At 53.8% G+C, this 27,983-nt stretch overlaps 1 protein-coding gene across 2 annotated transcripts; it reads right to left on the minus strand.

The window, feature by feature from the left end:
* Nucleotides 1–1,093: 1,093 nt before the first annotated feature.
* On the minus strand, nt 1,094–27,909 carry PYROXD2 (pyridine nucleotide-disulphide oxidoreductase domain 2). Of its 2 annotated transcripts, XR_013585916.1 has the most exons (17): nt 27,617–27,909; nt 22,147–22,166; nt 21,303–21,396; nt 18,944–19,017; nt 17,437–17,592; nt 15,887–16,040; nt 15,001–15,062; nt 13,651–13,748; nt 13,222–13,363; nt 11,811–11,945; nt 10,589–10,661; nt 9,121–9,277; nt 7,583–7,737; nt 6,057–6,163; nt 5,603–5,723; nt 5,172–5,318; nt 1,094–3,109 (listed from the first exon to the last, which is right to left on the minus strand). XR_013585916.1 is itself a non-coding variant. In XM_078599127.1 (16 exons), exons 1-16 carry the CDS (start codon nt 27,756–27,758, stop codon nt 5,248–5,250), a joined length of 1,761 nt encoding a protein of 586 aa, XP_078455253.1. In that variant the 5' UTR covers nt 27,759–27,909; the 3' UTR covers nt 4,623–5,247. The 2 variants fall into 2 exon arrangements, 1 of the variants encoding a protein (XP_078455253.1); XM_078599127.1 differs by lacking the exon at nt 1,094–3,109 and having other exon boundaries at nt 4,623–5,318.
* Between the last annotated feature and the right edge of the window lie 74 nt (nt 27,910–27,983).

Consider the following 27,983-nt stretch of genomic DNA (forward strand, 5'->3'; position numbering starts at 1 on the left):
ACTACTTCGCCTGGTATGCAGCAGGTCGTGGGTTCCATCCCGACTGACGCCTGTCTATTTGGAGTTTGCATGTTTTCCCCGTGGTCGTGTGGATTTTTCTCCGGGTCCTCCGGTTTTCCCCTCAACATTTAGAATCAATGTGCCTTTAGAGTATTTGTGGCCTTACCTGGTAAAATAAATATAAATAGTTTAGTTTAAATAGTTTATAATACGATGGCAAATTCGCAACCTGTCAATCCACCGGTGCGGGTGATGACACCGTAAGGGTGCACCCTGACTGGGCCTCGTCAGGACGATCGTGAACGCAGGGTGAATGCACCAAATCGTCAGTTGCCGAGACAGAGAGGCGGACGAAGTCCACCAGAGCACGGATCCGGAACCGCAGCCAAAACGCAACGAGCAAAGCGCGGCACACAGTGGGTGCTCTTCCGTGTAAACGCCCCCGACACGCACGAGGGCTCTGCCAGTCGAGAGAGACGAAAGCCAGAGTTTGGTCGAGAGGCAGGACGCACGACCGTTAGGCTCTGTTGATATCGGGGCTGACTCTCGGATTAACCCTTTTTTTAAATCTCGAGTTTAAAAGAAGCCAAGAGACTTTCCAGGCCGGCCCCTGACACCGGCTCGATACGGGAAACCGTCCCCCGTGGATCGGCGCATGCAGAGGGGTTACGTCCACCGGCCAACGGCCACATTTTGCGGCGTGCTGGCAAAATTTAACCCGGCTCATAAAAGCCTGCTGGGAGGGGAATGACATTCGAGCCATTCACACGCTTCCAGCGCTCGGCTCCAAGAAGCTGTCACAGCCGCTAAACGCGTTTCCCGCGGCCACCGCCAACGTAGTCCCGTTGCCGGGCCATGGCGCCGCCTGCTCGTTCCAGCGTGACGCTGCGGCAAGGGGGCCCTGCCGGTGTAAATCAATACATTTTTTTTTATAATTGTTCAATCGCTTCGTGAGAGATAGATTTGTGTCTGCACCGTTTCCGATTTCTTCTGTACCAGCGGTTCTCTCATTTTGTTTTATTTGTTTTTTTTTACGTGATTGCTTTCGTAATTCTGGTGACGCAGGTCACGCTTGCAAACGAGACTCACCCTGTTAGCTGGAGCTCACACGTCGTGAAACAAAATGAGCTTTAAACTTTATTCAGCTTCCACTGAATCGCAAATGCATTTTCACGTTCGATAAAAAGCCACACGTCAAACTGTCTGGTGATAATTTGTCTCTTTTTGGGTTTGAGCGATGGCGTGAATATTTGGTCAGTGGTGGGAATCATTTCCTAACCCCATCGCAGTGTCGCCATCACGTGGCCACCTCGCAGCCAAAGCCTCTTCCACACCTGGCATCCCATCCCAAGTACTAACCAGGCTACACAACCTGCTTAGCTTACAATAGCTGACGAGACCAGGCACGTTGTTCAGGGTGAATTTTGACACAGGCGAATGTGACACCGCGGTGACAGACCCACGTCACACCCATGTCAGCGTAAAAAATACCCCAGGGAGCCCACGCCCAGCCTATCGACGCTACGCCCCGTCAATCAGCACTGCTGCCGCCGCACCAGGACGGACACCTCACTATCGTACGGCCACCCAGAACTAGCACACGAACTCTCGACATCGCCACCGCTCAACCGGCCCACGACTCGCAAAGCTCAATAGCTGGGACGCGGAGAACATGGGCATAACCAGCGGGGAACGTAGAAACCAACGAGCCTGGTGTCGAGCGAGCCGTCGCGCCGGACAACCAGGCTCGCACGGACCACATGGAATTGAACACCCGAGAGAGACGAGAGGAGAGACACGGACCAGATGGTGGAGGTTATCGGCAAGGATTTCAACACGAGCCACAGTGATTTCCTGCTCAAACGAGCATCGAGTCGGTGCTCAGATTCTGTTTGCGGTGGAAATTCCACATTCGTATGGCGGGGGGGGGGGAATCTCAACATAGGAAAACCACTGCTGACGTATCCACAGTGGCACTCATTCAATCGAGCCCAGAGGAAGAGATGATGGGCTTGAGTCAATCCCCAACCAGGAATTGAACTCGCGACATTCCGCAAGCGAGCCGCATGCTCTAGTACCAAGCGATGCGGCCAAATTAAACAATGATTTGAACACAAGGTAAGAGGCGAGGCCGTCTTCGGGATGCACGCTCGCTCGCTGTCCACACCTCTCAGAGAGTTTAATGTGAATTCGTGTAGCGAAGGGAGATTGAGACAGCGTGTTTTGGTCGCCCGTATTTATACCTAGAGCCACGTGCCTGACGGGACAGACGGACAGAGACAGTGCGCTGTGAGCGTCGGCAGAGTTATTAGAGGTCACATACACATTGCACGCACGCACATCCCTCGAATAGACGACACAGTGCACCGTGCTTCGCACCCGGCTGACATCAGTGGTGAGTGACATCTGAAACAGTCCGGGGCCTCCCGTATGTCTGTCTGCTCCAGCCTTAAAAACGAATACCTGGTACGGTGTGTAGTAAACATCAAACACTGGTGCTGCGAGCCACACCGTGCCAGCTCCGAGAGATGCTCGCTAACGTCACTTGTCCCAAGCAGTCTGCTAACGGCTACACCAGGCGTCTTCGTCAGCCACAGGCACGCGGACACGAACCTCGGGCGTGAGGTTTCATCATCGCCAGTCCTAGAGAACCATCGCGGCCGAATCGATATTTATCTCACCGTGTTAAACCGCAAGGGCGTTTATCATCAAACGGCGGCTCATCCACACGTGCCTCCGTCGCACCAAAACCAACAGAGCAATCGGCGAAACGCTTCCCTGCGCCTGCAACGGCACCCAACTTACACCGCGACATTTAAACAAGAACCGACGCAGAAGATTCCTAGGTTTGATCTTCCACGAAGCTGCTCACGGTCCACCCTAAAGCCGCATCCACTGCACCAACCGTGGCAGCAGCAGATGCACAAATGGAAAATTAAAAACTGTCCAGTGTGCGACTGTGGTCATCCAGAACAGAGGAAACAACATATATAACGACGCGATGCCCGATCCACAAATGCGAAGGCGACATCACAGCGATGCACTTCTCGTGATGCGGTTGTCGGGGCTTGAGCACCTGAATGTGAAAATTGTAGTCGTTGCTCAGCATCTACATCAGCAGCCGTACGAAAAAAGAAGATTTAAGCGTGCCGCATCGCGCTCATTACCAGCAGGGATGTTATTTTCTTACGATTGAATTTCCCCCGTGAGGAATTGGCCGAGCAGCGGGAGTAATAAGCGAGTAAAATTGGCACGGCGAGGGCTGCCAAAGCGGCGTGCCCGTGGGGGACGTGGAGGAGGGGGGGAGGGGGTTGAGCAGAGCGTGACGGCAGCCGTCGGACGAAGGGACACGGCGATCTACAGCTGCGGCGATTCGTCGCTCAAGTCTTATCGATCGGCAACGCGATTATAATCGACACGCGGTCCATGACAATAACTGGCGGCCGCCTCCAGCCCATCCCGACGCCAGCTGCCCCCCGCCCCGCACCAGCTCCATCGCACTGTTCCCGAACACCGCGATCCGACTAACGCGTTTCGATGCACGCGTTACGAGGCAGGCGACCATCGTGGGGCCGGGTTTTGGATGGGGCCGGGGGGAGGGGTGCAGACAAGACATTTGTCTAAGACTCTAGAGGGGCCCCACGCAAGAAAATAATAATGCATTTTTTATATATATAAAAAAGTACGACTGTTTATTCATACAATAACCTCAAGAATATCATTGTGAATGACATAAACATTTCACCATTATTAATCGTCGCTTTATTGTTTTAATCTTATCCTTAAATTTTCCCCTTCTGACAGATGAATATTCCCACAGCCGGGGGGAAAGGGGGAAGCAGCGGGGGGAGGGGGGGGGTCCCGGAATTCCACGCTGCTTGAACAGGGCCTTACGTCGATGATAATTACAGACATGCAATGCGTTATCTCTGGTGAACATCAATATACATCAGAATCTGTATTTATTCTGGAGGAATCCGATGAGCTATGAAGCTCTTTTTCACAGACGTCCAGTAGGGGCAGGTCAGGACGTTGCAACAAACAATACACAATCACAATCAGGGTCTCGGTGGGTGGGGGGGGGTATGCCCCCCACTTGGATCATCGATCTTACCTGCACCTCGTCCCCACAGAACTCGCAGGTCACACAGCGTAGCGCGAAAGTGGTGGAGTGGGGGGGGGGCGTTGGAATGGAGGGGGGGGGCGTTGGAGTGGGGGGGGGAGGCGTTGGAGTGGGGGGGGGCGTTGGAGTAGGGGGGGGGGCGTTGGAGTAGGGGGGGGCGTTGGAGTGGGGGGGGCGTTGGAGTAGGGGGGGGGCGTTGGAGTAGGGGGGGGGCGTTGGAGTGGGGGGGGGGCGTTGGAGTAGGGGGGAGGCGTTGGAGTAGGGGGGGGGCGTTGGAGTAGGGGGGGGGCGTTGGAGTGGGGGGGGGGCGTTGGAGTAGGGGGGGGGCGTTGGAGTAGGGGGGGGGGCGTTGGAGTGGGGGGGGGCGTTGGAGTGGGGGGGGGGCGTTGGAGTAGGGGGGGGGCGTTGGAGTGGGGGGGGGGCGTTGGAGTAGGGGGGGGCGTTGGAGTAGGGGGGGGGCGTTGGAGTGGGGGGGGGGGGCGTTGGAGTAGGGGGGGGCGTTCGAGTAGGGGGGGGGCGTTGGAGTAGGGGGGGGGCGTTGGAGTAGGGGGCGCCGTTTCGGCTGAGGGACAAAACATTCCTCGGTGCGGCCAATGCGAGTGTGGACGCGATTTTGACTTCGTGAATATAACTGGCTCCGTCAAAGTAACATAATTTAACTAAAAAAAAACAGTTAACTAAGATTCTGCGCTCGGTTTCACAAAAGACATGCGTTTACTTTATCTGTGCATATAGGAACACGCAAAACGTGTGGAGATTAATTATTACTGATAACAAGTGACGTTTTATTTTTAATCAGCAATCCGAACGTAGAGTTTGTTTCTCGCCAAGCGCCGCTCGCTAACGAGCCCGCCGGACGGACGTTCAACGAACAACACCAATCAACGAGCGATGGACATGATGGAGACCCCGAATCCTATAAAATCCATTTAAAATCGACACCTTGTGATGAAACCGTCCTTTCACAGACGCTCGTGCGAGGCGCGCGCGCACGCACGGCGGCGCACGCACGGCGGCACACGCACGGCGGCACGCGCGTATTCTATACCTGCGCGTGCCGTTCATTTGCCGTCGGCCAACACGGCCACCGCCGCCCGATGAGCGGAGGGACGAGCGCGGCCGCTTTACTTCCGCTTGCAGTCGGCGACTGCGACGAGGGCACCGTTACGGCCGGCCGATCCCATCACGCCCCCCCCTGTGCCGGGGGGAACGCGCGACACGGAGAGAGGGGCGGAGGGGTTTGGGGGGGGGCACAAACCGGAGGTGAGGCGGGCCGTGCGAGGAAGAGCTGGCACTCGCACCCGAGTTGAAGTCAATTGCCCGCAACGTTTCTCGTTTTACGTCCGAAAAGGTGCAGCGAGCGGGCGCCGTGCCCCCCTCCGCGCGGCACCGTCCTCTGCCCACGCTCTGACGTCGCCCCCCCCACTCTCGCCGTCCCCCGCCGTCACACCGAGCGAGGGGGGGGGGGAAGAGCCGTACCTGGGTGCGCGCCGCTCCCGCACAGGTAGAGTCCTCGGACCGGCGACCTGTAGCTCACGTGGGACGTGACGGGGCGGGCGAAGTACAGCTGGTCCAGGGACATGGCGCCGTGGAATATGTTCTGCGGGGCGGCAAGGGGTTCATCGACGTGAGTGCTGTCCAAACACGTGCCCCGGGGCGCGCCGCGTGCGTAAGCGGCCCGTTATTAACGGCGGGGGCACACGCACGCGCGGGCGCGCGTGTCGCTGGGGCGCGAGCACACGGCCAAGTGTCGACGTCTGAACGATGCTTACACATGCAACCGCTTCCCCAGGGGGGGGGCGGAGGGCGCCGTCTCACGCGCTTACACAACAACAATCCCCCCCCCCCCAGCTCCCCCCCCAAACTGGAACACACGCGGGGTTAAAAACGGGGACGTTAAAAAGGGGAAGGATCGCGGCGCGGCGTGTCGTACCCCTCCGGTGAGACCAAACTCCCTCTCCAGGTCGGCGGGAGTCAAGATCTCCCGGCCAATCACGGACGACTTGAACCCCGGAGCGTACTCCTCGATGCAGTCGAACACTGGGGCATGGGGGAGTGGGGCGTGGGGGAGGGGGGCGGCACAGGACAGGCGGCGTAGCCTTGAAGACCGGCGGCTGCCGACAGGCCACCTCATCGCCGCTGCCGTCACCGGCATCGGGAGCCGGGTCCGCAGGGGCAGTGGCGGCCGCGGCCATGCGCCCGGAATTGGTCACGTTCCACGGACAGCAGCGTGTCCACGGTGACCTCCCCGTCGCCCTCCCTCGTGTGCCCTCGCTAATTTTAATTTCTCCTCAACGCAGCAGCGCCCGCGGCTCTTTCTCTCTCCGCAGGGGGTGCGGTGGTTATTTTGGTTGAATTTGGAATTAAACCTCTTCGAGGTAAGAGCGAGGGGACGGTGTTTCTCCGTGGAAAGGTTACGGCTTCGAGCATGGATCGCCGTATGCAGCTCCAACAGAGAAATGTAACGTCCTTGTTGCAAAATACAGACAGCAGCAGTAGCAGCCGCCGCGAAATTAATTGAAGTTTAATGTCGCAATTGTCAGTCGTCTGCCGTTCATTAGTTTCGATTACTTGACTAACATCTCAAGAGGGTGCGGTACGCCCTGAGGAAGTCCTGTTTAGTATTCTATTGGGTAGCTTTTCTTACGTCACTAGACACTTATATGTTTAATAAAAAAAAGTTGAGTTAAATATAAATATTAGCTAATAAAAAGTCGTGTACAACAAGTTCACTGCACACAATAATTGCTGGAGGAACACATCTGAGAAACATAATCTAGCAGGCATCTCTAGGGGAAGTATGTAAGGTATAGCTAGGGCAACTGTAGGGAAAGTGTTTAATGGCATTGCATTTTTTCTATGAGTAGCCAATGGCTGATGACAGTGACGATGGGGATGATGGTGGTGATGTTTTTTTGGTCCTCACTTAACGCGTGGTGTTCACACAACGCGTTTTCACCTGAACGCGATTCTTCCATGCAAGAACACTTTTCGCATAATGCAAAAAGCGCCCGTTATAACTTGGAACACACGCCGTTATAATGTGGAACGCACGCCGTTATAACGCAGAGCTCATGCCATTATAATGGGTCGACGACAAACTACCGTGATAAAGTAACACGGCAGCGTACCCTCAGTTGTTTGTCCCCGACATCTGACTGTGTGCGCGTTTTTCGCTTGACGCGGCACTTTTCAGGAACGCATCCACCGCGTTAAATGAGAATTGAGTATTTCACGTGAATCAGCTCACAGGCACAGAGCTCAAGTCCTCTGAAAGAATCCCCTGCCAGCTGCCCCTCTGCAGCATGGCTGCCCGCAGCTGCCTGGGTCACATGACAGTGGCGGCCGGAGCCCCGAGCGGAGGTGTTGCCGGAGGGCGGCGGCTGTGGTGGTGGTGGTGGTGGTGTTGGAGACGGTGGTGCCGCTGCCCGGGCGTCGCGGTCGGTGCACCGGGCCTACCTCGATCGCCGTAGGCCTCCTTGTCGGCCTGCGTCCAGGCGCGTCCCCCGGCGAGTAGGTACGGCGTGTACTGCGTGAAGAGTGACACCACGTGGCTTCCCGGAGGCGCCAGCGTTGGGTCCAGTGCCGATGGGATGCACAGCTCCATCATGGGTCTGCAGGGCCGGGGCACACCAGGAACAGGGGTCGGCGCACACAGCGACACCGTGCGCACATCGGTTATGCCACCTGGCACCGTCACACCGCCGAGGTCAGCGCGCACACCGCTCTCCGGACATGAGTGCACGCCCCTCCGCTCGTATTCCTCCACCCTCTCTGCCGATGTTACGACCGCACCTCTGTCTCCTTGCAGCAGTCGCATTGCTGATGCAGGTGTGGCATCAGTCGAGCCACACCGCTCGTCCACACCTCGCTTCTATCACAGGAGCGCAGGCAACAACACGGCGCTTCCCAGTCGCCGCTATCGGCCGTGCTCGATCTGGGCAGTAATCCTCTCTGGGAAGGCCGGCTAACGAATTTTCTTTTTTAATACTTGGCCTTTAGCGATCACGTGCGCTCGTTCGCATGCACGCGCGAGCGAGCGGGCGTCCTCCTATCGCCCGTGGCATCTCACACAGGCTCGCACGACAGCACCCGGCGAGGCTCCCGGCTTTTGTTGTTCGATTGCCGTCAAATGGAGCGCGGGGACTCGTCGCCCCCCCCCCCCCCCCCCCGCGGGGGACACCTGCTAAACGACGCGCCACTATCTCATTAAGGAACATCCCGGGAGATAACGGCTTTTGAATGAAGAAGAAAAAAGGCCGATGCAGCTGTCACAGTGCTTGGGGTTGATTTGCTTTCAAAATCTTTCCGACAAAGGATCAAAGCGCTCGTGCGTCAGCTTCACCGGTCCGTCTGTACATAACCGGAGGAGGGGTCACGCACAGTGACCATTGTCCAAGATGAACAAAACTTCGCTATAAAGTTGTGTTGCCATTAGGGGCTCACACGACTGAAAATCGGCCAAGTCGACCGGTAGCGTTATTGGAGACCCAACACAGAGTAAAAATGACTAAGTGCAAACATGCGCGCATGTTCCACCCGGGTAGCTTCTGTCGGTTTCCATGCAGCGACATAAAAGCTACTTTTCCTATGATTGTTGCTGGAGCACGGCTCTTTCGCAACACGCTCTCGGGCTGTACCGCGTCGTGATGTTCGGCGTGATGTACGACGTTTCGCGCCACGTCATGGGAGCTTCTTCAGAAACGGAATAAACTCTCCCGAAGACAAACATGTTTCGAAAAGCCTTGATTTGAATTAAATTATCGTTTCTGCTTCCTCTATCTGGCCAGGTGGCTCAGCCGATTATGAGTGAGCCGCTCATAATTGGAAGGTTGCAAGCTTGGATACTGATTTGTGAGGGGGGGGGGGGTTGACTCAACCTATCATGTCTGCGGGGCCCATAAATTAACTACCAGCCTTGTATTGGCGGCTCTGATGGTGGTGGCGGCCGGGCAAGCCAGCCGGCCGGGCGGGCCAGCGGCCGAGTCGGGCCATACCGCGTGGACGGGGCCCCCTGCAGAGCCTCGTGGTAGCCGCGGTCCAGGCAGGCCATGTCCCACGTGTTGAGGTGGATGGAGCAGCGGTGGTGTGCCATCGCCTGCCCCGCTCGCTCCGTCGGCGCCGCCAGGAAGTTGGGGAGACAGTCCACGGCGACTGCGGACAGAGGCAGCAGCACCGGGAGACCTCAGAGCATCGTTAGCCATTATGAATCGACTGCTGGATGAAGAACTACTCCTGCCGTCACTTGCGTGAGTGTATTTATCTGCACGAGGTATGCATCTTTCATATGCCCTGATTGTGTAAGTATCAGAACTGGATTTAAACCAAATGAAGTGTATATGAAATTAAAAACGATGAACTTTTTTTATTTGACCATGTAAGGCCCACTGAGCTGTATTGCTCTTTTTCAGAAGCAACCTAGCCATAAATGATATCTCAACGAAGTGGCTCATCACGTGGACATTTATAGCAGCCAAATACTCTAAACGCACGTTTCTGAATGTGGAGGAAAACACCGGTGGACCAGGAGAAAAATCCACATGATCACGTGGAGAACATGCAAGTTCCAAATTATAAAAGCGCAAGTGTTTCATGGCATGGTCGAGATCGAACCTCCTGTATACCAGGCGAGATAGTTAACATCTTGCCACTGCGAATATATATCTGGGTTGTGACCACCACACGCTGCACTTGATAATCCGGTAAAATCACAGGCGGTTAAATCCGGATTCGAACCGCCGGTGCAAATGAATATTGGTTCCCGTGAGTGAACCTTTATACCCACCAGCAACCATCCGGTAAGGGTTCGGTTCATTGTAAGGCACCATACACGCAATGTTGAGCAAAAGTGTCACGGACACGTTTGGGGAAGTGGCCCTTTCGTCGAGGTACTCGTTGTAAATGGACGGACATTGAGTGTAGACCAGGTCCTTTACAAACACGTCATGGGGTACGGTAATACCCCGATTTACATCTCTCCCCCTTGTACGTCTTTACGCAAATTACGTCGCCACTTGATCATGAACACCCCGACCCGATTAGCGTCGCGTCAACCCCAGACACATACTCACGTCGCTGACAGCGTCGTCCGTGCTCTCTCGCTATCCGTCGCCTCTCAGCCCTAGGCCTCCACCAACTACTATCCTGCCAATGGCTTTGATTGACATCGTTTCGATATTCGTTGTCGCACCTTTCAGGAATGCATCCCCGACGCAAAGAAACAATCAGGACGAGAACTGATATTCCCAAATATTGTTTCCGAGCAGGAACCTTCATTGCTGGCAGAAATAAATGTTTTGAGGGAGAGTATATATATACGGAGCATACAGATATATTCTCTGATGCTGGCTCAGCGATCGCTTGGCAGAGTTGGACAGCCACATGGCGGGAGGCACAGTGATCGGTGTTGTGTCGATGTTGCTGTTATGTTGCGAGAGAAAATGGCAACAACAAAAAAGTCCATACCGTTGATTTTGGTGACGGGAGATGTGTAGTCAATCTGAGAAACCTCTCGGAGGAAGTCAGCCGGCAGGGCATCCTGTGTGGAAATCAAAAAGCGTGACGCGTTTCAATTATTATTATTATCTTAAAATTAAATAGAAGATTACCAAGAGCCAGTAGTTTACAAAGCCTGGACTGCATCTGCTCAGGTGTCCTTCCACTCTCGCGCTTTGCCTGGGCCTCTCAAAGCCATCCCATCGTGTACCGCTTCTCACCTGCAGTGCGATCGTTCATCGCAAATGTCCGGAGAAAACGCGCACTTTATACGGGGAGATATACGGGGAAGGAGGAGTTGAAAATCGCGCTCGCTGCACTGGCATCCCATTGGGGCCGCCAAGCAGCACGGCGGGTTTGGGAGTCGTTCACGGATCCCTCTGCAATCCACCAACCAGGGCCTGGCGTCAACGACAATTGTAATCACAGCAGCATTGTTCACCAAACTTAGCGCTGCGATTGCAACTCGTGAGGGATGACACGGTTATATTTAGAATTGACGACACGTCGGGCCACCGATTCGATCCACGGCTCGATTGAAGCCCTCCCATGGGCGCAAGTTTCACCATACTGATCCGCGCTGAGCAGCGACGCGTTGTTGAAGGTCGCGGGTGCTTTGGCGTGGAGCACAGAAGCACACAGAGCCACCATGGACAACTGCTGCGCTGCCCCCTGCTGGCTACGACGTAGCCCCCCCCCACCCCCCAACAGGCCACCGCTGTGCAGGGCAGCGCTGAGCCAAGGAGAGCCCAGGGCCCTGTTTGAGATATGACCCCGCCACCAATGTTAGCTGAGGCCGAACTCGGGTAACTGACTCCATCGCGCAGTACGCTGACCAGTGTGCCACCACTTTACCCCAGACAGCATTCAATGAATCAATAAATCACTCAATTAATTTAATCATCACTCATCCTTCAACTGTTTCTTCGTTTGCCCCTCCGCTCCGAGACGTTTGTTACACCACGGGCGCGTTGCACGCTGATGTGGTTATTGTTATGGTGCTTGCGGTTGTTGTTCTTGTTCTGGTAATTTATTGTGGTTGTTATTGCTGTGGTTGTGGTTGTTGTTGTGGTTGTTGCTGTGGTTGTTGTTCTGGTTGTGGTTGTTATCGTAGTTGTGGTTGTTGTTGTGGTTGTTGTTGTGGTTGTTGCTGTGGTTGTTGCTGTGGTTGACGGTGGGCACGGCGTCGCACCTGCGGCGTGAGCTGCGTGAAGGTGACGTGCGGCGTGGCGTTGGACAGCACCACCTTGCTGCGCACCTCTGTGCCATCGCACAGCACCACCCCGGTGGAGCGGCCCGTGCCGTCCACGAGCACCTGCTGCACCTCCTGCCAGTGCCGACACGCGGCGCGAACGCACACAAAGACAAAGATCCCCCGTATAGCCTTCAAAAGACTGTCGGGGAAAGTGCTGTTAGCGAGCGCCTATGAAGGCCGACACGGAACGTGAGGAGGTGGGTGGCCAACACCACGCCCGACTGCCTTTGTCTCCCCAGTGGTGATATTTACATACCACGTACTAGGTACTCATTATGGCTGAGTCGACCAAGGGGAGGTCCATGACCAGTTCAGATATATAATCGTCACTGGTGTTGGCCGTTAGCAGGAATCTAAAATGGGGTCGCCGGGTTCCTAGCGCATGCAAGTACACACACACACACACGCACACACACGCACACACACACACGCACACACACGCACACACACGCGTGCACACACACGCACACACACACGCGTGCACACACACGCACACACACACGCGTGCACACACACACACGCACACACACGCGTGCACACACACGCACGCACACGCGTGCACACACACGCACACACACACACACACGCGTGCACACACACACACGCACACACACGCGTGCACACACACACGCACACACACGCGTGCACACACACACACGCACACACACGCGTGCACACACGCACACACACGCGTGCACACACACACACACACGCACACACACGCGTGCACACACACGCACACACACGCGTGCACACACACGCACACACACGCACACACACACACGCACACACACGCGTGCACACACACGCACACACACGCGTGCACACACACGCACACACACACGCACACACGCGTGCACACACGCGAGCACACACACGCAGGCACATAAAGATGACACCTGCCCAGCACACGTCATCCCGATCGTGCTATCGGTGTCGTTTAGAAAAACGACCCCGACAGCCGACATTGGTCCAACGGTGCCAACCGCATGCCACCGGTGGGACGGTGGGCTACACGCGCTAAGGGCCCTGGGAGGAAGGTCGATTCTGTTGCCCCGTTTTTGGTGAAGATGTGGGCATTTTAATGTAAAAAATGTACAACCTTGTGGGTGATCCCAGTGGGAATAATGCAGTGTCAGTTGAGTGCACGTGTGAGCGGGTGAGTGCGTGGACGACTGAGAGAGCGAGTGGGTGACCGGTTTCATGGATGATTGAGTGAGTGAGCAAGTGAGTGGGTGGGTGAGCGCTTGATTAAGTGGGTGGCCAGAGTGGATGACTGGTTGCGTCGGCCACGAGGAGGAGCGAGCTGGTGAGTCGGTGAGCGGGTGAGCGGTTGAGCGGTGAGTACCGCCTCAGTGAAGATGGACGCTCCACGAGAGATGGCGCACTTGGCCATGCAGGTGGATACTGCGCCCATGCCGCCCTCCACGTAGGCCCACATGCCCTTGACGCCCTCCAGCTCGCCCATCACGTGGTGCAGCAACACGTACCTAGCACCATCGCCATTGCCACAACGACCACTACCATCACCATTTCCACCATAACCAACACTACCACCACCACGACCAACACTACCGTGACCACCGTGACAACCACCACCATGACCATAACGACCACAACGACCACCGCGGACACACGTTCAGTTCTTTTGAGATGGTGGTCTGGACAAGGCCGAGAGCCCTTGTACATGGCATGCCGCGCACGTGTGCGTTGTTAAATCTGGGAGATGATGGAGCAGAGTAGTAGGAGTGTCCCTGACCCCGTGGGTTCAGCTCACCCACTGCCCGGGGTCCTGGGGCTGACCATGGCTCCAATCACAGAGTCCGTGGCAAGAGTGGCCTTCAGAGGCTCCGACTCAAACCACCGGTCCAAAATCTGTTGGGACATCATCATCGTCTTCAGCATCATCATCATCAGTAGCAACACCAGCATTTACATGACTATCATCAGCGTAGCAATGACATGATCATCATCATCATCTCACGATCGCTGTCATCATTGCCATCACCAGTCGTTGCCATTGTGACCATCATCATAATCATCATCACTTGTGTCACAATCATACCATGACCGTTGTCATAATCACCATCATCAATCAATGCCATAATTTAACGAGCGGAGACGCTGACTACACTGAACGCAGCGAGTGCAGCGAGCTAACCCAGTCGCCACAGGCCTGGCTCGCGCGTTGTTGTTGTTGGTGAACGTGGCCTTCTCACCACGCTTCGTGAAAGGACGTCGATGGCTCCATCCGTCGGCGTGACCAGATCTGTCTGGGTCGGCGACCCACAAACATATTCCCGCACCCAGGACACCACATCTGGTATATCTGTCGCGACGGCTGTGGCGACCAGTCACGTGCCACCTGCTCCAGTTTACCAGTGGCGTGCAATATATTCGGGGAGAAAAGTAAGCCCAGTTTCCATTTGCCAACAACGGTACGAATCCTTCAATGCACTACGATGATGATGCGTTTCGGCCGATGTGTCGTGACGTGAGCCTGGCTCGGGTGTCTCGCGTCTCTCTCTCCCCTCGCCTCGCCCCCCACACCTCTACCCGCCTCGCCCCCCACACCTCTACCCGCCTCGCCCCCCACACCTCTACCCGCCTCGCCCCCCACACCTCTACCCGCCTCGCCCCCCACACCTCTACCCGCCTCGCCCCCCACACCTCTACCCGCCTCGCCCCAAAACTATCCTCCAGCGACTCCCAATTTCATTTTCACAGAGACCGCGTCGCTAGCCAAACACCCCCTGCGGCCTCCTCGCTTCCCCCGCGATCCCTGCACCTTGGGGGTGAAAGACCGCGTGGACGGTTGTGGAAGCTAAAGAAACGCTTCTGCCGGCGACTGCAGGGGCGCAACCAACGATGTGGCACACGGCTCGCCTGCTGACAGCCCAGCCAGCACCGGTGAACCGCCACACCAAGGCGATCGAGCAGCTCACCCGCCAACGACTCTCAGTCGGCTAAAGAACCCGGGCATTGATTTGTAACTTTTGTTGCTCTTCCAAAAAAAAAGAAAATCGGTTGCTTCCCCTCTGCGACGCGCCACACGGGAGAAATAACCGCCCCCTTGGATCGTGCCGCTCACGTGGAGTCATCTATCGTACGATTCACGGAAACTCAACTTGGTGGTGGGGGCCGTGAGGAGCTCGTAAAACTTGGGAAGATCCTTCCCCAGCCGGCGCACTGTCGCAGGGAGCGGGGGGGGGGGCGAGACAGGCACACAGGTTAGGGTTAGGGTTGCGTGGGAGCGGGGGGGAGTAGGATAACATTTGGGTATTATAGGGGGGGAGGGGGTGCTGCTGAAGTAACATGCAGGGACATTCGCGATCAAGCGCTCGCTACTCGCCCCACCCCCAGCACCGCCGTCGCCCCCCGGCCTCGCTAACCCCATCGTCCGCGCCCTGCGCCGGTGTGCGGCGACCGCACGGCGAGCGATCGCGGCGTCTTCCGAACGAAGCGCGGGTACGACCCGGAGACACACCCGAGGGCCGTCCAGCGCAACCGTAAGCACCTTCGCGCCGCGCGTCGCCGTTGTTCGCTGGGCCGTTCCGCGGTGGCGGGCCTCACGTTGCCGTGGGCCGCACGAGACAAAGCCGCGCGGGTCATGTCTGGACCGCGGGCCGTAGGTCGCGAAGGGCGAATTTCTATCGGTGCCTCGCCTGGTACACAGGAGGCCGTGGGTTCGATCCCGACCCTGACGCCTGCTGTATATTTGGAATTTGAGTGTATCTCTCCCCGTGGTCGTGTGGATTTTTCTCCGGGTTCCTCCAGTTTTTCCCTTCACATTTCGAATCGACATCACGCGTTTAGAGTCGTTGGCTGCCGCTATACATTTCCACGTGATAAGCGACTTCGTTGAGATGTCATTTGCGGTAGCCATGCCGCTTCTGAAAAAAAGAGCTACATAGCTCAGTGGGCCTTACCTGGTAAAATGAAGAATAGTTTTTAACAGTTTAGCGGAGCCGGGCCTGGCGAGTTTCGACCGAAACCCGGGCGGCGCGACTCACCGCAGCTCAGGGCAGGCAGGAAGGACTTTGCGGCACGCAGGCGCGAGCCGAGGGGGCCACCGTGGAACCCGGGGACGTCGGGCGGCGGAGCGTCGATCAGAGGCTCCACGGCCCAGGCCAACTTCTCCATGAGCTGCACATACTCTGCGTACGCCTGCGTGCACGCGATGCGAAAAACGGCGCAACGAAGTGGCTTTTTTCACGTGGAAAAAAAATGACAGCAACGGCCAAATGCTCTAAATGCGTGTCGGTTCTAAACATCTGGAAGACCCGGAGAAAAATCCACACGAACACGGGCAGAGAAACATCTAAACTCCAAATATACAGCAGGCGTCAGAGTCGGGGTCAAACCCACGACCTCCTGTATATCAGGCGAGGCAGTTAACATCTCGCCACTGCAGAACCCCTTTGGCTTCTTTGGTGATCCCTGAATTGACTCACCGCCAACACGCGCAGATACACGCGCAGGTACACGTTTGCATACCTCTGTGTACACATTTGCATACCTCTGTGTACACATTTGCATACCTCTGCGTGCACGTGTGCATACCTGCGTACACGTGTGCGTAGCTGGGTACACGCATCAGCACACGTGTGCATACCTCTGCGTACCCACACAAACCCTCTGCACACATCTTGAGGTCCTCATCCAGCAGTGCACCGACAGGCTGTACGAATACTCATTGCGTGAACTATGGGTGATGCAGCGCTCCAATAATTCACTCCAGTCACTCCCTCGGTGGTCAGTCTCCTCCTCATCACCCGTCTGTAACTACCACCACGGTTTCTACTCCCGGCACCTTCGCTCGTTGATTCCTCTGCCCATGTTGAGGAATCTGCCACACTGCACGGCACGACATTTCTCTGTCTGCTCCCTCCCCTGCCCTCCCATCGTCTCTTTTCCCACGCACAATTCAATGCTCAAGAATTAAAATTACACGAAAAAATGCGTTACAATGAGCTATTTCAACGTTGACAGTGCCGCTTGTCGCCGGCCGCTTGACGTGTTGGGCCTCTGGGCCTGTGGCTCAGCGATCAACGTTCAAGAGCGAAATCGTGCGAAGAAATCAAAATCGCGTCGCGTGGTGGTGCTCTTGCTGGCACGTGGCGTCTCTGCGCCAGCACCCCCGCCCCTCGCCCTCCCCCCACCCCGCGCGTGTTTGCATTCGGCTCGAGGGCGGCGTGACACGGGCGGCGCGACGGGTCGCAGGTGCGTCTACAGCTCGTGATTTGCCATCCGTGCCAGCACACTCCCTAGGTCACGTGGGCCGCCAAGATGAGATTCCTGGAAAGAATTCGGCGAAGGTTCCACACTGCACGTCCATCGTAGCCGACACTTTTTCGACGGCGTGAGCAAACGCCAGCTTTCTTCGGATGACGTGGGGCTGAAGAGCCACGGTGGATCGAGGCGGAATCGCGTCGAAAAAATGCGGCAAGGGAGCAGTCTCTCGGGATTAAGGGGGGGAGGTCACAGCGTTCAAGCGCAGACGAATAACGAGGCAGCGAGCGGGCCGCGGCTGGCGACCACGAGCGGCGGCTGCGTCGGTTACTTTGGCGTCCCTCGCGGAGAACCTGGCGATGCTCCGCTGGTTCTCCTCCATGTCCATCCCCAGCAGCAGCGACGGTGGCGGGCGGCTCACGCTGCCGTCCGACGGGAGGGGGTTGAAGGAGTATGGGTCGCGGGGGTAGAGCTTCAGCCCGAACTTCTACAGAGAGACGCAAACACCAAGAGACGCCACCCCCTCACCTCCACCACCACCACGTGCAACCTTTAAACAGACTGTGGGGGGCAAGTGCTGTACACGAGGTGGTGTGGCCAGGCCACCTTTGTCTCCCCGGGGCTGATGCGTCACACGCAGCATCAGCTACTCGTTTCAGGCACAGTAGACCAAGGGAGTAGTTCGGATGTCACTCGCCACTGATTTTAGCCGTGGCTGGGATTCAAACTCAGGTAATCCAAGCCAACTCTAAGATCCCTTCAATTGACCTCCAGTCCACACCTTGAGATCTGCTTTGTCACCGAGGGTAATGGTTATCTCGTAATAGTCAAAACGATATTCAGATTCAATTATCAGACCTGGAGTTTAGTAAGATTAAGTGCAGAACAAACTTTACTCTCATTCTTATGCGTGCAGTTGTTGGTGACTGGGCTGAGGCCATCAACTCGCTGCGCTTGAACACCCAAGTTTAAACACCCGGTTTAATCACCCAATTTTACCATCCCGGTTTAACCACCCGGGTTTAACCACCAGGTTTAACCACCCAATTTTACCATCCCGGTTTAACCACCCGGGTTTAACCACCAGGTTTAACCACCTGGGTTTAACCACCAGGTTTAACCACCGAGTTTAACCACCCAATTTTACCATCCAGGTTTAAACACCCAGGTTTAACCACCCGGGTTTAACCACCAGGTTTAACCACCGAGTTTAACCACCCAATTTTACCATCCGGGTTTAAACACCCAGGTTTAACCACCTGGGTTTAACCACCCGATTTAACTACCCAGTTCAACCACCCAGGTTTAACAACTCGGTTTAACCACCCAGGTTTAACAACTCGGTTTAACCACCCAGGTTTAACCACCCAGGTTTAACAACTCGGTTTAACCACCCGATTTAACTACCAAGTTCAACCACCCAGGTTTAACAACTCGGTTTAACCACCCGGGTTTAACCACCCGCTTTGACCACTCGGGTTCAACCACCTAGTATAACCACCCGGCTTAAACCACCGACTGTAATCACCCAGTTTAACCACCCAGGTTTAACCACCCGGGTTTAATCCCTGGGTTCAACCACCCGGGATTCACCACCCGTTTTACCCACCCGATTTAGCCACCCAGGTTTAACTACCCCGGTTTAACTACCCCGGTTTAACCACCTGGGTTTAACCACAGGCAGCAGCTAATAACCTGGACTGGAACCCAAGCTCTCGGCGCTCTGATCTGTGAGCAGCCGTGCCACCTCTTTTGATAAATTTCTGCACTCGGCAAAAAGAGAAAAAACCGAGCACAGCGGAGAGAGAGATGGGGGTGGGGAGGAGGCAGCTCCGTACCTTCAGCTCGAGGTCTTTGTAAATCTGCGGCCTCAGCAAACTGAGCACGTAGGAGGCGCGGGAGAACTTGAACCCTGAGGGGCAACACGAGCGAGGGGAAGAGACGGCGCGAGGGGCACCACGGTGGCGAGATGTTAGCTACGTCGCCTGCTATACAGGAAGTCGTGGGTTCGACCCTGTCTATTTGGAGTTTGCATGTTCTCCCCGTGGTCGCGTGGATTTTTACCCGGGTCCTCCCACCACATTAAGAAACGTGCGTTTAGAGTATTTGGCTGCTATAAATTCCCACGTATGGTAAGCCACTTCGTTGAGGGGGTCAATCTGCCAGGGGGGTGGAATACACCAGAAGACCGGACGTTATCCCTGACATTAACCCGAACCCAAGCAACCCGAAGCGACATTCACTCGAGCCTAGGGGTTGGTCACATGTGGCTCTGGAGTCGAATGCGGCTCTTTAAGGACCGCTGCTTCGTGACGTCATTCACGAAGGACCACCGTCTCTTGGTCACCCGCAGTGCATTGCGGCTCTTGAAATATTGAGGTGTTTTACCCAATTCGAACAAAAATGGCTCCTCTTGTTGTTTTGGTTGCCGACCCCTGCTCCAGCCGCCGCTACCCTTGACCCGAAGCACACGAGCCACGTTAGCTCTGCCACTAAGCCTTACCTGAGGCAAACAAATCAACAAAAATTACAGCCTCCTACCCTTAACCGTAACAAACTAGCCAACCACACGCCAGGCCGGTGGTGTCGCAATGGAGAGGTGCAGGCGGTGCAGCTGCACCGGGCCCCCGGGCTGGGTCCAGGCAGCGGCTACGGAAGGGAAAACTGGACATGAATTCCTTGTTCCAGGGCACGTGCCAACCACGCTGGTCCAAGCCTGATCCACAATAGCCAACCAGACCCTAGCCCAACCCCTAAGCCTAACTCTTAACAATGCATACGACGTTTCGATTGCAACACAAGCAATCATCATCAGGTATAAATGAAATAGAAACACAAATCTAGTATACTTAGAAATGTAATGTAATACAACAGAGAGTCGGATAACATAACAGTCAACACCCTACCTGGTTGATTACGTTCTTCCTGAGAATGCTAAATTTTAGAGAGAGATAAAACACAGAACCAGAGACATATAGACCAGGGGTCGGCAACCTACGGCTCCGGAGCCGCATGCGGCTCTTTACGGGCTGCTTCTTGACGATATGTACGTATGCACAGTATGTACTCAGATGCATTGCGGCTCTTGAAATACTGAATTTTGTACCGAATTGGAAAGAAATAGCTCTTCTTGTTATTTTGGTTGCCGACCCCTGATATAGACAGACATATAAGTAGAGACAGATATCACAGAGATACATAGAGAGAGAGAGACGTACATAGGGACACAGAGAAACCACGTCTCTGTGTCAAGGCCTTAAATAGAGAGAGGGGGCGGGGGTGGAGAGAGAGGGAGGGGTTAGAGAAATTAGCATGGCAATGAGTGGCACGCTGCAGAGAGGGAGAGGGACAACAGCCGAGACACACAGAGAGAGCAGAACATAAGAACGACAAAACGAGTGGAGACAGAGAAAGTACCCTAAATTAAATAAACCTAGCAAACACTATGAGATCTCTTTTACCAGTGGCAAAATATGATAGTAGGTTTTTACCCTTACAAAACTGACACCTTTATTCAAGGTGTCAGTTTGTACCAGTTAAAAAAAAACCTAGCAAAATTTCGAAATGTAATGCAGTGCAACACAGAGGGTCGGTCAACACACAATTAACGCATAGCCTGGTTGATTACGTTCTTCCAAAGATTGCTAAATTAGAAGTTAAGTGTGAAATTTGTAAGACACAGACACGAAGACCGATACACAAGCAGAGAGAGACAACAAAAATCCAGAGAGAGAGAGAAAAAACAAACTTAAAACTTCCCCGTAGAAGTGGTTCATACTTAATTTGGAGCTTTCGTGACTGCAGGACTTTACCGAAAGAACCAAAGAGTAATTCCTGCAGTCCCGAAAGCTCCAAATTAAGTATCTAACAATGCAGCCAAACTAACTCGAACCCCTTCAAACTAACTCGAACCCTATCTCCTTCCCCACACCTCCGATTAGCACGGTTGGCTACATACCATGCGAAAGAAGTGCAACATGAATGCACACAACAAACTCTCCAAACAGCCCTGAGCTATATCCATTCCCTTGACCGTCACGCCAGCTTTCGCCTCACCTCTGGTGCTTTGCCCCAACCCAGTTGCCACTTTTAGTTTCATTGTCGCTCTAATTGCTTAAAGAGGCACTACTGCTCCTTGTGGGGGGGGAGGGGGGCAGGGGAGCAGAGGGTCAGTGACCTCTGACTCACAACACTGACCTGGGACGATCTCCTCGGTGATGGCCGCTCCACCGACCACGTGCCGGCGTTCCACCACGGCGGTGTCAAACCCGGCCTGCTGCAGGTAGGAGGCCTGGTGATGGGCGTCGGGATTAGTGGGGAGCAGGGGGAATGGTTGGGGAGAGGGTGGAGACATCAAACGTCCCGGATTGGCCGGGACAGCGTTGATTTCAGAAAGTCTCTCCTGGTGCCTCTCTTCCCAACCCTGAATGTTTTGTGAAGTTCAAGAATTTGTCTCTGAACGACATCAGTAGGGGGCGGGGCTACCTGGCTAGTGGGCGGGGTTACCTGATTAGTGGCTGGGCTACCCGATTAGTGGGAGGAGCTGTGTAGTGAGCGTGGCGACCTGGTTAGTGGGCGAAGCTGCTTGGGTAATGGGCGGAGCTACCTGTGTAATGGGCGGAGCTACCTGTGTAATGGGCGGTGCTACCTGGGTAGTGGGCGGAGCTACCTGGGTAGTGGGCGGACCTACCTTCCTCAATAAATAAGGAGACAATTCGTTACCTTCACATATCTGTCCCTCCACACGGGAAATAAAAGTCATGTTTTTAAATCTCCCATCGGTCACAAAGCCTTTTGGGAGCTCACAATTTCAATAGCGTTGGTTCGATACAAACTCTTGACCAGTTTCGGCACTTAGTGTCTCATCACGCTTGCTTGAACCAATGCAAATAGCTGGCCAGATGTTTACTGGCAAATACCCCCTCTGTTAGCCATGGCTCTGCTGTGGACATTACTGTGGACATTACTGTGTGGCAGGGTTTGCCGGGGCGTGCAGTGCGATGGTTCCGTGCTTGCGCCCGGCTCTGCGAGTCGTACTCACAGCAACTAGACCGTTGTGTCCTGCCAGGATGAGAGGAATACAACTCGGGATTAGAGCAGATCTATAAAAGAATATCCCCCTGTTCCCCAACAAACTGTTGGGGAAAGTGCTGTTAGCGAGTAGCACCTATGAAGGCCGGAACGGTGCACCAGGGGGTGGGTGGCCAACACCATGCACGGCTGCCTTTGTCTCCCCAGTGGTGGTGTTTGCACACAGCACCAGGTATTCATTTGTGAGCGGGAATCGAACTCAGGTCACCTGGTTCGTAGGGCAGCACGCTAACCACTGTGCCAGCAAACTAAACACGGCCGCACACAACTGTGGCGTCACGTTCATTTGTTAATTACTTGGTTTAACACGTAGGTAAAAACATTAAAATTAATGAAAGTAAAATAAAACAAAACAAAATAAAATTCACGACGTTTCGGAGGCAACACAAGTCTCCGAAACGTCGTGAATTTTATTTTGTTTTGTTTTATTTTACTTTCATTAATTTTAATGTTTTTACCTACGTGACTTTACCGAAAAAACCTGAGAATATGAATCATTGCAGTCACGAAAGCTTCAAATCTAGAATTAACACGTAGGCTTTCGCGATCAATATTATTCATAATAAAGGTTTTTGGGTTAGATCACGATATTCATGAATGTGTTCCAACCGTCCACCACCCGACACGGCCAATCAGTAGAAAAAGTGTCACGTTGACAAAAGACAAATAGTTCACTACTTTAGCCCACCGGTGTGTTGAAGAGTGAATCCACAACATTTATTCTTTTTTAGTACGACGTTTCGCTGGTAATTACATCCAGCATCATCGGGCGATTTGCCAGAATAGTGAAGCCCTCCACTTGCTTCCGGTCTTAAATAGAGCAGAAGGTTGACGTCATCATTTAACCCAATCAGATCAGAGGCGGAGGGGTAATTGTAATGATATAATAGATTAGTAATCAGTTAATTGTTATGATCCCTCTATAACGAGTTGTAATTTGTATTATTTAATAACTGAACCCAACCACTATACCCAAGCAGGTGCAGAAATGGCGGAGGGGGGGGGTTATTGTAATGATATACTACGTTAGTAATCAGTGAATTAGTATGTGTTTCCCCCGATAAGGAATTGTAATCGTAAAATGTATTATTTAATAATACGCTTCCAGGCCACACTAAGCCTGTAGCTGTCAGAGCGATTGAAATGATTTGTATTTCTCTCAATTTCGGTAGATTCTCTAATCAGTCTTGGCCAGTAATAATTCGTTTTAAATGACACTTCAACGTTATCAATTGAGTGGCCTTGTTGGCAAGCATGTTCTGCCACTGCCGACAGTTGTGTTTGAGATAATTTAATATTTATTTGGTGTTCTTTTAGTCTTACGCTGATGTTACGTCCCGTCTGTCCAATATAGCATCTGCCACAAGCAATTAATCCGATATACATGTTGATAATTTAGGTAATTCGTCTTTCGTACAAGATACAGGTACTAGTTTTTTTATCATTTTGTGTACTGTTTTACAAAAGCAAAACATTAAAGTAAGATTTGGTACAGAAAGTGACGGTAAAAAACATACGCAGCACACTGCTACATCCGTACGTGACGTCACCGCAAAAGAGCCCCCCCCCCTCCCCCACTAGCGCAGAGGAAGGTCGAGCTCGATTAAATATTTTATTACGCAAAGTCACTTAAAATGAGACGTTTCCTTACAGAAAGTGACAATAAAAAATAAATATACACAGCACAGTGCGACATCCGTGCGTGACGTCACTGCAAAAGAGCCCCTCCCCCCTTCATTAATATTCATGCTCGCGTGGAAATTTACACGAACGCACAAGAAGGTCGCGCCCTCCACATGCCGCACCCCTCCCCTCATTAATAATCATGAGCGGGTGACGTCACTACACATGCCGCACCAATCCACAAGAACCATGAATGAGTGACGTCAATCCACATGCCGCACCCCTCCCCAATAACCATTAGCGGGTGACGTCACTCCACATGGGGCACCCCCCCCCCCTCATTAATAATCATGAGCTGAACAATTTTTCGATTTAATATTTCAGATTTACTGCAATCTACACCCGTCCTTGGACGGGCACACAAGCTAGTCGACAATAACAATGACAATTCCTATAGCGCCAAACATGGCCAGCTATTAGAACGCAACCGAACAAACAACAACAACAGACTCATCTTCTTGGTTCTTTCGGTAAAGTCACGTAGAAGGGAAATAATAAAATAATAAAAATGAAACATAATAAAATACAATTCTCACGACGTTTCGGCCACAACGCAAGCAGCCGTCCTCAGGTGAAGAACAGGTCTGTCGGAAAGACAGCGTCAGACGCTGTGGCCGAAACGTCGTGAGAATTGTATTTTATTATGTTTTATTTTAATTATTTTATTATTTCCCTTCTACGTGACTTTACCGAAAGAACCAAGAAGATGAATCCCTGCAGTCACGAAAGCTTTAAATCGAAACAACAACAGAGTTTAGCAAGGGATTGAACACAGTGCAGACGTTAATGTTGATTCCGCACTACGGGTGAAACCAGTCGACTCCTGGCTCGTAAGTTTTGAGGTCACAAAATGTAGAATCTTGGCTTTCAGACTGTGCTGTATTTTGAACAAATGTAAGCGTCCGAACCCTTTTATGACATGAATGTAATTGGCATCGCTCACTCATTCGCGAGCATCGGCATATGTGAAATGCGTAACAACAGCACGACAGAGGGCTGTGTTGGAACAAGTTGATAACCCACGTATTGTTAAGCAAACCCCATGCTCAGGTGTTGTTGAAAACTTTACAATCCACTGTTGCTAGGTTAGTAGTATTGTATCTGTTTTATTTTATTTTACCAGGTAAGGCCCACTGAGCTATACGGCTCTTTTTTTAGAAGCGACCTGGCCACAAATGATAACTCAACAAAGTGGCTTTTCATCACGTGGAAACTTCTAGCAACTAAATGCTCTAAACGCACGTTTCTAAATGGGGAGGAAAAAACCGGAGGACCCGGAGAAAAATCCACGCGAACACGGGGAGAGAGATACGCAAACTCCAAATATATAGTCAGGGTCAGGATCGGTCGAGGTAGTTAACATCTCGCCACCGTGACGCCCCTATCGTCTACGCCCCACCCACCCCCACCATGGATGGCCGCACAGTGAACTTCACACATTGTCTGCTGCGTTGGTAGCGGTCTACGAAGCACAATGAACAACAACAAGAAGTAACACTCGGCACAAAGAGCATTCTATTTTTTATCAGCCTGCTCTCAACAACGCAAAACTTCCTCATTTCTCATTCCCTCTCCGGGCTCGCTGGACCTCCGTGCGCATGGCGCCTGTCCAGAACACTCCTCGAATTTGTCGTCAAGGACCAAGAGCACGGGGGAGCTGGACACTTTGGGAACAAGGATTGAAACTTATGAGATGGTCAAGTAACCAACGGAGATTGGGGGGGGGGGGAGGTGAAGGTGATTCTAAACTGATGGTTTGTATGTTGAACTTCTTTCGTACCGTACGTAAGCCTACCGTGCTCATAGGAGGTGCGATGGGGGTACAGCGTAAGGCTCTGTTCTCTGCTCAAACGTTTTGGGGGGCGTAGTTGCACCCCCACCCTATTCCACCACCCCACCCACCTCCCCTCCGACCCCACCCCCCACTGTTCCCACCGATGGAAAATAAAAACCATTGACGCGTCAGAGTTCACAACAAATTGAACTAACAGTGGGGATGGCCAGAAGAATCGATAACCATGAAACTAGAAAATCATCCTGCAGTGAATCCACTGCTGGATGAAGGCCCTAACCGACATGGCGTCGGTTAGAGGGGGTAGTTTGACCACACCGGTTAGTGCGGGTTGGTGAAAGGCGCAGAGGAAGGAGGAACCAGGACCGACTCGGATGCCACGCGCTCGCTGATGTCAGCCGCAGCCGGGAATCTAACTCGGGGTCCTGGGTTTAGGGCGGCGCTGCGCTAACCGCTGCGCCGCCGCTCCATCTCGTGCAAACCAAAACGACGAGTCGGCAGCGCGTGGCGACGGCGCCATGCGATGGATCTTGCAACCGCGACACCCCAAGCCAGCCGGCCAGCCCTGTATTGCGACCGTGTTTAAAGGGGGGGGGGGGGCATACAAACACTCAGATGGGGGTGAAAGTGGGTGGGTGGGGGGTTCGCATCACAATGTTGAACAAAGAATAATAGGCTTAATCCTTCACAGCAATCAAACAGAAGGTGTTAAGATTTTGATTTAAAGCTTTCGTGACTGCAGGGATTCATATTCTTGGTTCTTTCGTGAATTTACCGAAAGAACCAAGAATATAGGCGTTAATACGTTCAAACACCAAACAGGTACACCTATTGCAAGGCATCAAGTCTGCATCAACCACACATAATTGCGGAAAAAGACATGCAAACAAATATGCTCCGATAGTTATCTACGCATTGTCTTTGAAACGGATTGGCCTCCACCAGAGGCAGCCTCCCTCGTGGCCTCGACTCGCCAGTGCTAGAGGCAGAGGACGACGCCATAAAGGCGAACAGGGCAACGGCAATGCAGGGAGCAAAGTGTCAATAGCTTGGGTTGAGCAGTTATATCTATGGGGCCTTTTTGCCAGTATGAAAACGATGAACAAATCAAACACCTGCTTTCACTGACAGTTTTATTGCCAGAAAGGCTAAACGCCTACTCCTGTGTTCGTCATTTTGATACTGGCTAAAAAGGGTGCCACGGATACTGTTGAACAAACTTCAAACCAAATATTCAACGCGAAACCTGAGTGCGCGAACGATGCGCTCTTCCGCTCGTGTTAATGTCACCGCCCGTGTGTGTGTGTGCATGGTGTCACTGTGGGGAGCGGTGGCGGAGCGGTTAGCGCTACGCTGCGCTACGAAACCTGGCGACCCGGGTTCGATATCCCGCTCACGACCAACACCAGTGACGATTATCTGAACCTGCTCCTGGGCCTCCCCTAGGTCGACGCAGCCTCAAATGAGTATTTTGGTGCAGCGGTGTGTAAACATCGCCACTGGGAGACAAAGGCGGCCGGGCGTGGTGTTGGTCACTCACACACTCGTGTGCCGTGCTGACCTTCACAGGTGCTCGCTAACAGCACTTGTCCCAACAGTCTGTTAAGGCTATACGGGAGGTCTTTGTAGGGCGAGGAAAAGGCTGTGACGCCACCCATCACGGGCTCTCGCAAGTTGCCGAGCACAGAACGTCCAAAGGCCAAACACGTCAAGTGGTCAGCAACGAACAGCGCCATCGTGTTAGCAGACAAAATGCGACTCAATTTCAGCGCGGCTATCAGAGCTCAGTAAAGAGACGTTGGCGATCCTTCAGCAGTCGGTGGGGGGGGGGGGCTCAGCCCCCTAAAGCCCCCCTCCTCCCCGCCCCCCCGACACTATGAGTTTGTCCAAAGCCACCCCCTCCCGAGTTGCGAACCCATGAGTTCCGCGCCGGGGGTCCACTCGCCTGCTCCAATCACCACGGCGTCGTAGCTGCTTTTGAGGGTGGCCCCGGCCAGCCCCGTGAGGCCGCGGGGCCCCGGGAGGCTCCGGACGAGCTGGCGGCCCCCTGCGAGCACGCGGCCCCCTGCGAGCACGCGGCCGGCCATGGCGAGCTGGGGAGGGGGGGCGCCTAGAGAGAGCAGCGCAGAGCAGCGACGAAGTAGGGGGACGAGGGAGACGAGAGCAGAGAGACGAGGGCAGGTTTACATAATCTGTGTCGCCCGCGTACGCGGAGACTTAAGTGCACTTGCACGAGACCTTGACCTCCAATCCCCTTATTTGGCCCCGTATCCCCTCCCCCACTCCCTACTCCCACTCTTCCCCCACCCCAA

Source organism: Lampetra planeri, chromosome 12 (assembly GCF_965212315.1).
Source record: "Lampetra planeri chromosome 12, kcLamPlan1.2.h2, whole genome shotgun sequence".
NCBI lineage: Eukaryota > Metazoa > Chordata > Hyperoartia > Petromyzontiformes > Petromyzontidae > Lampetra > Lampetra planeri.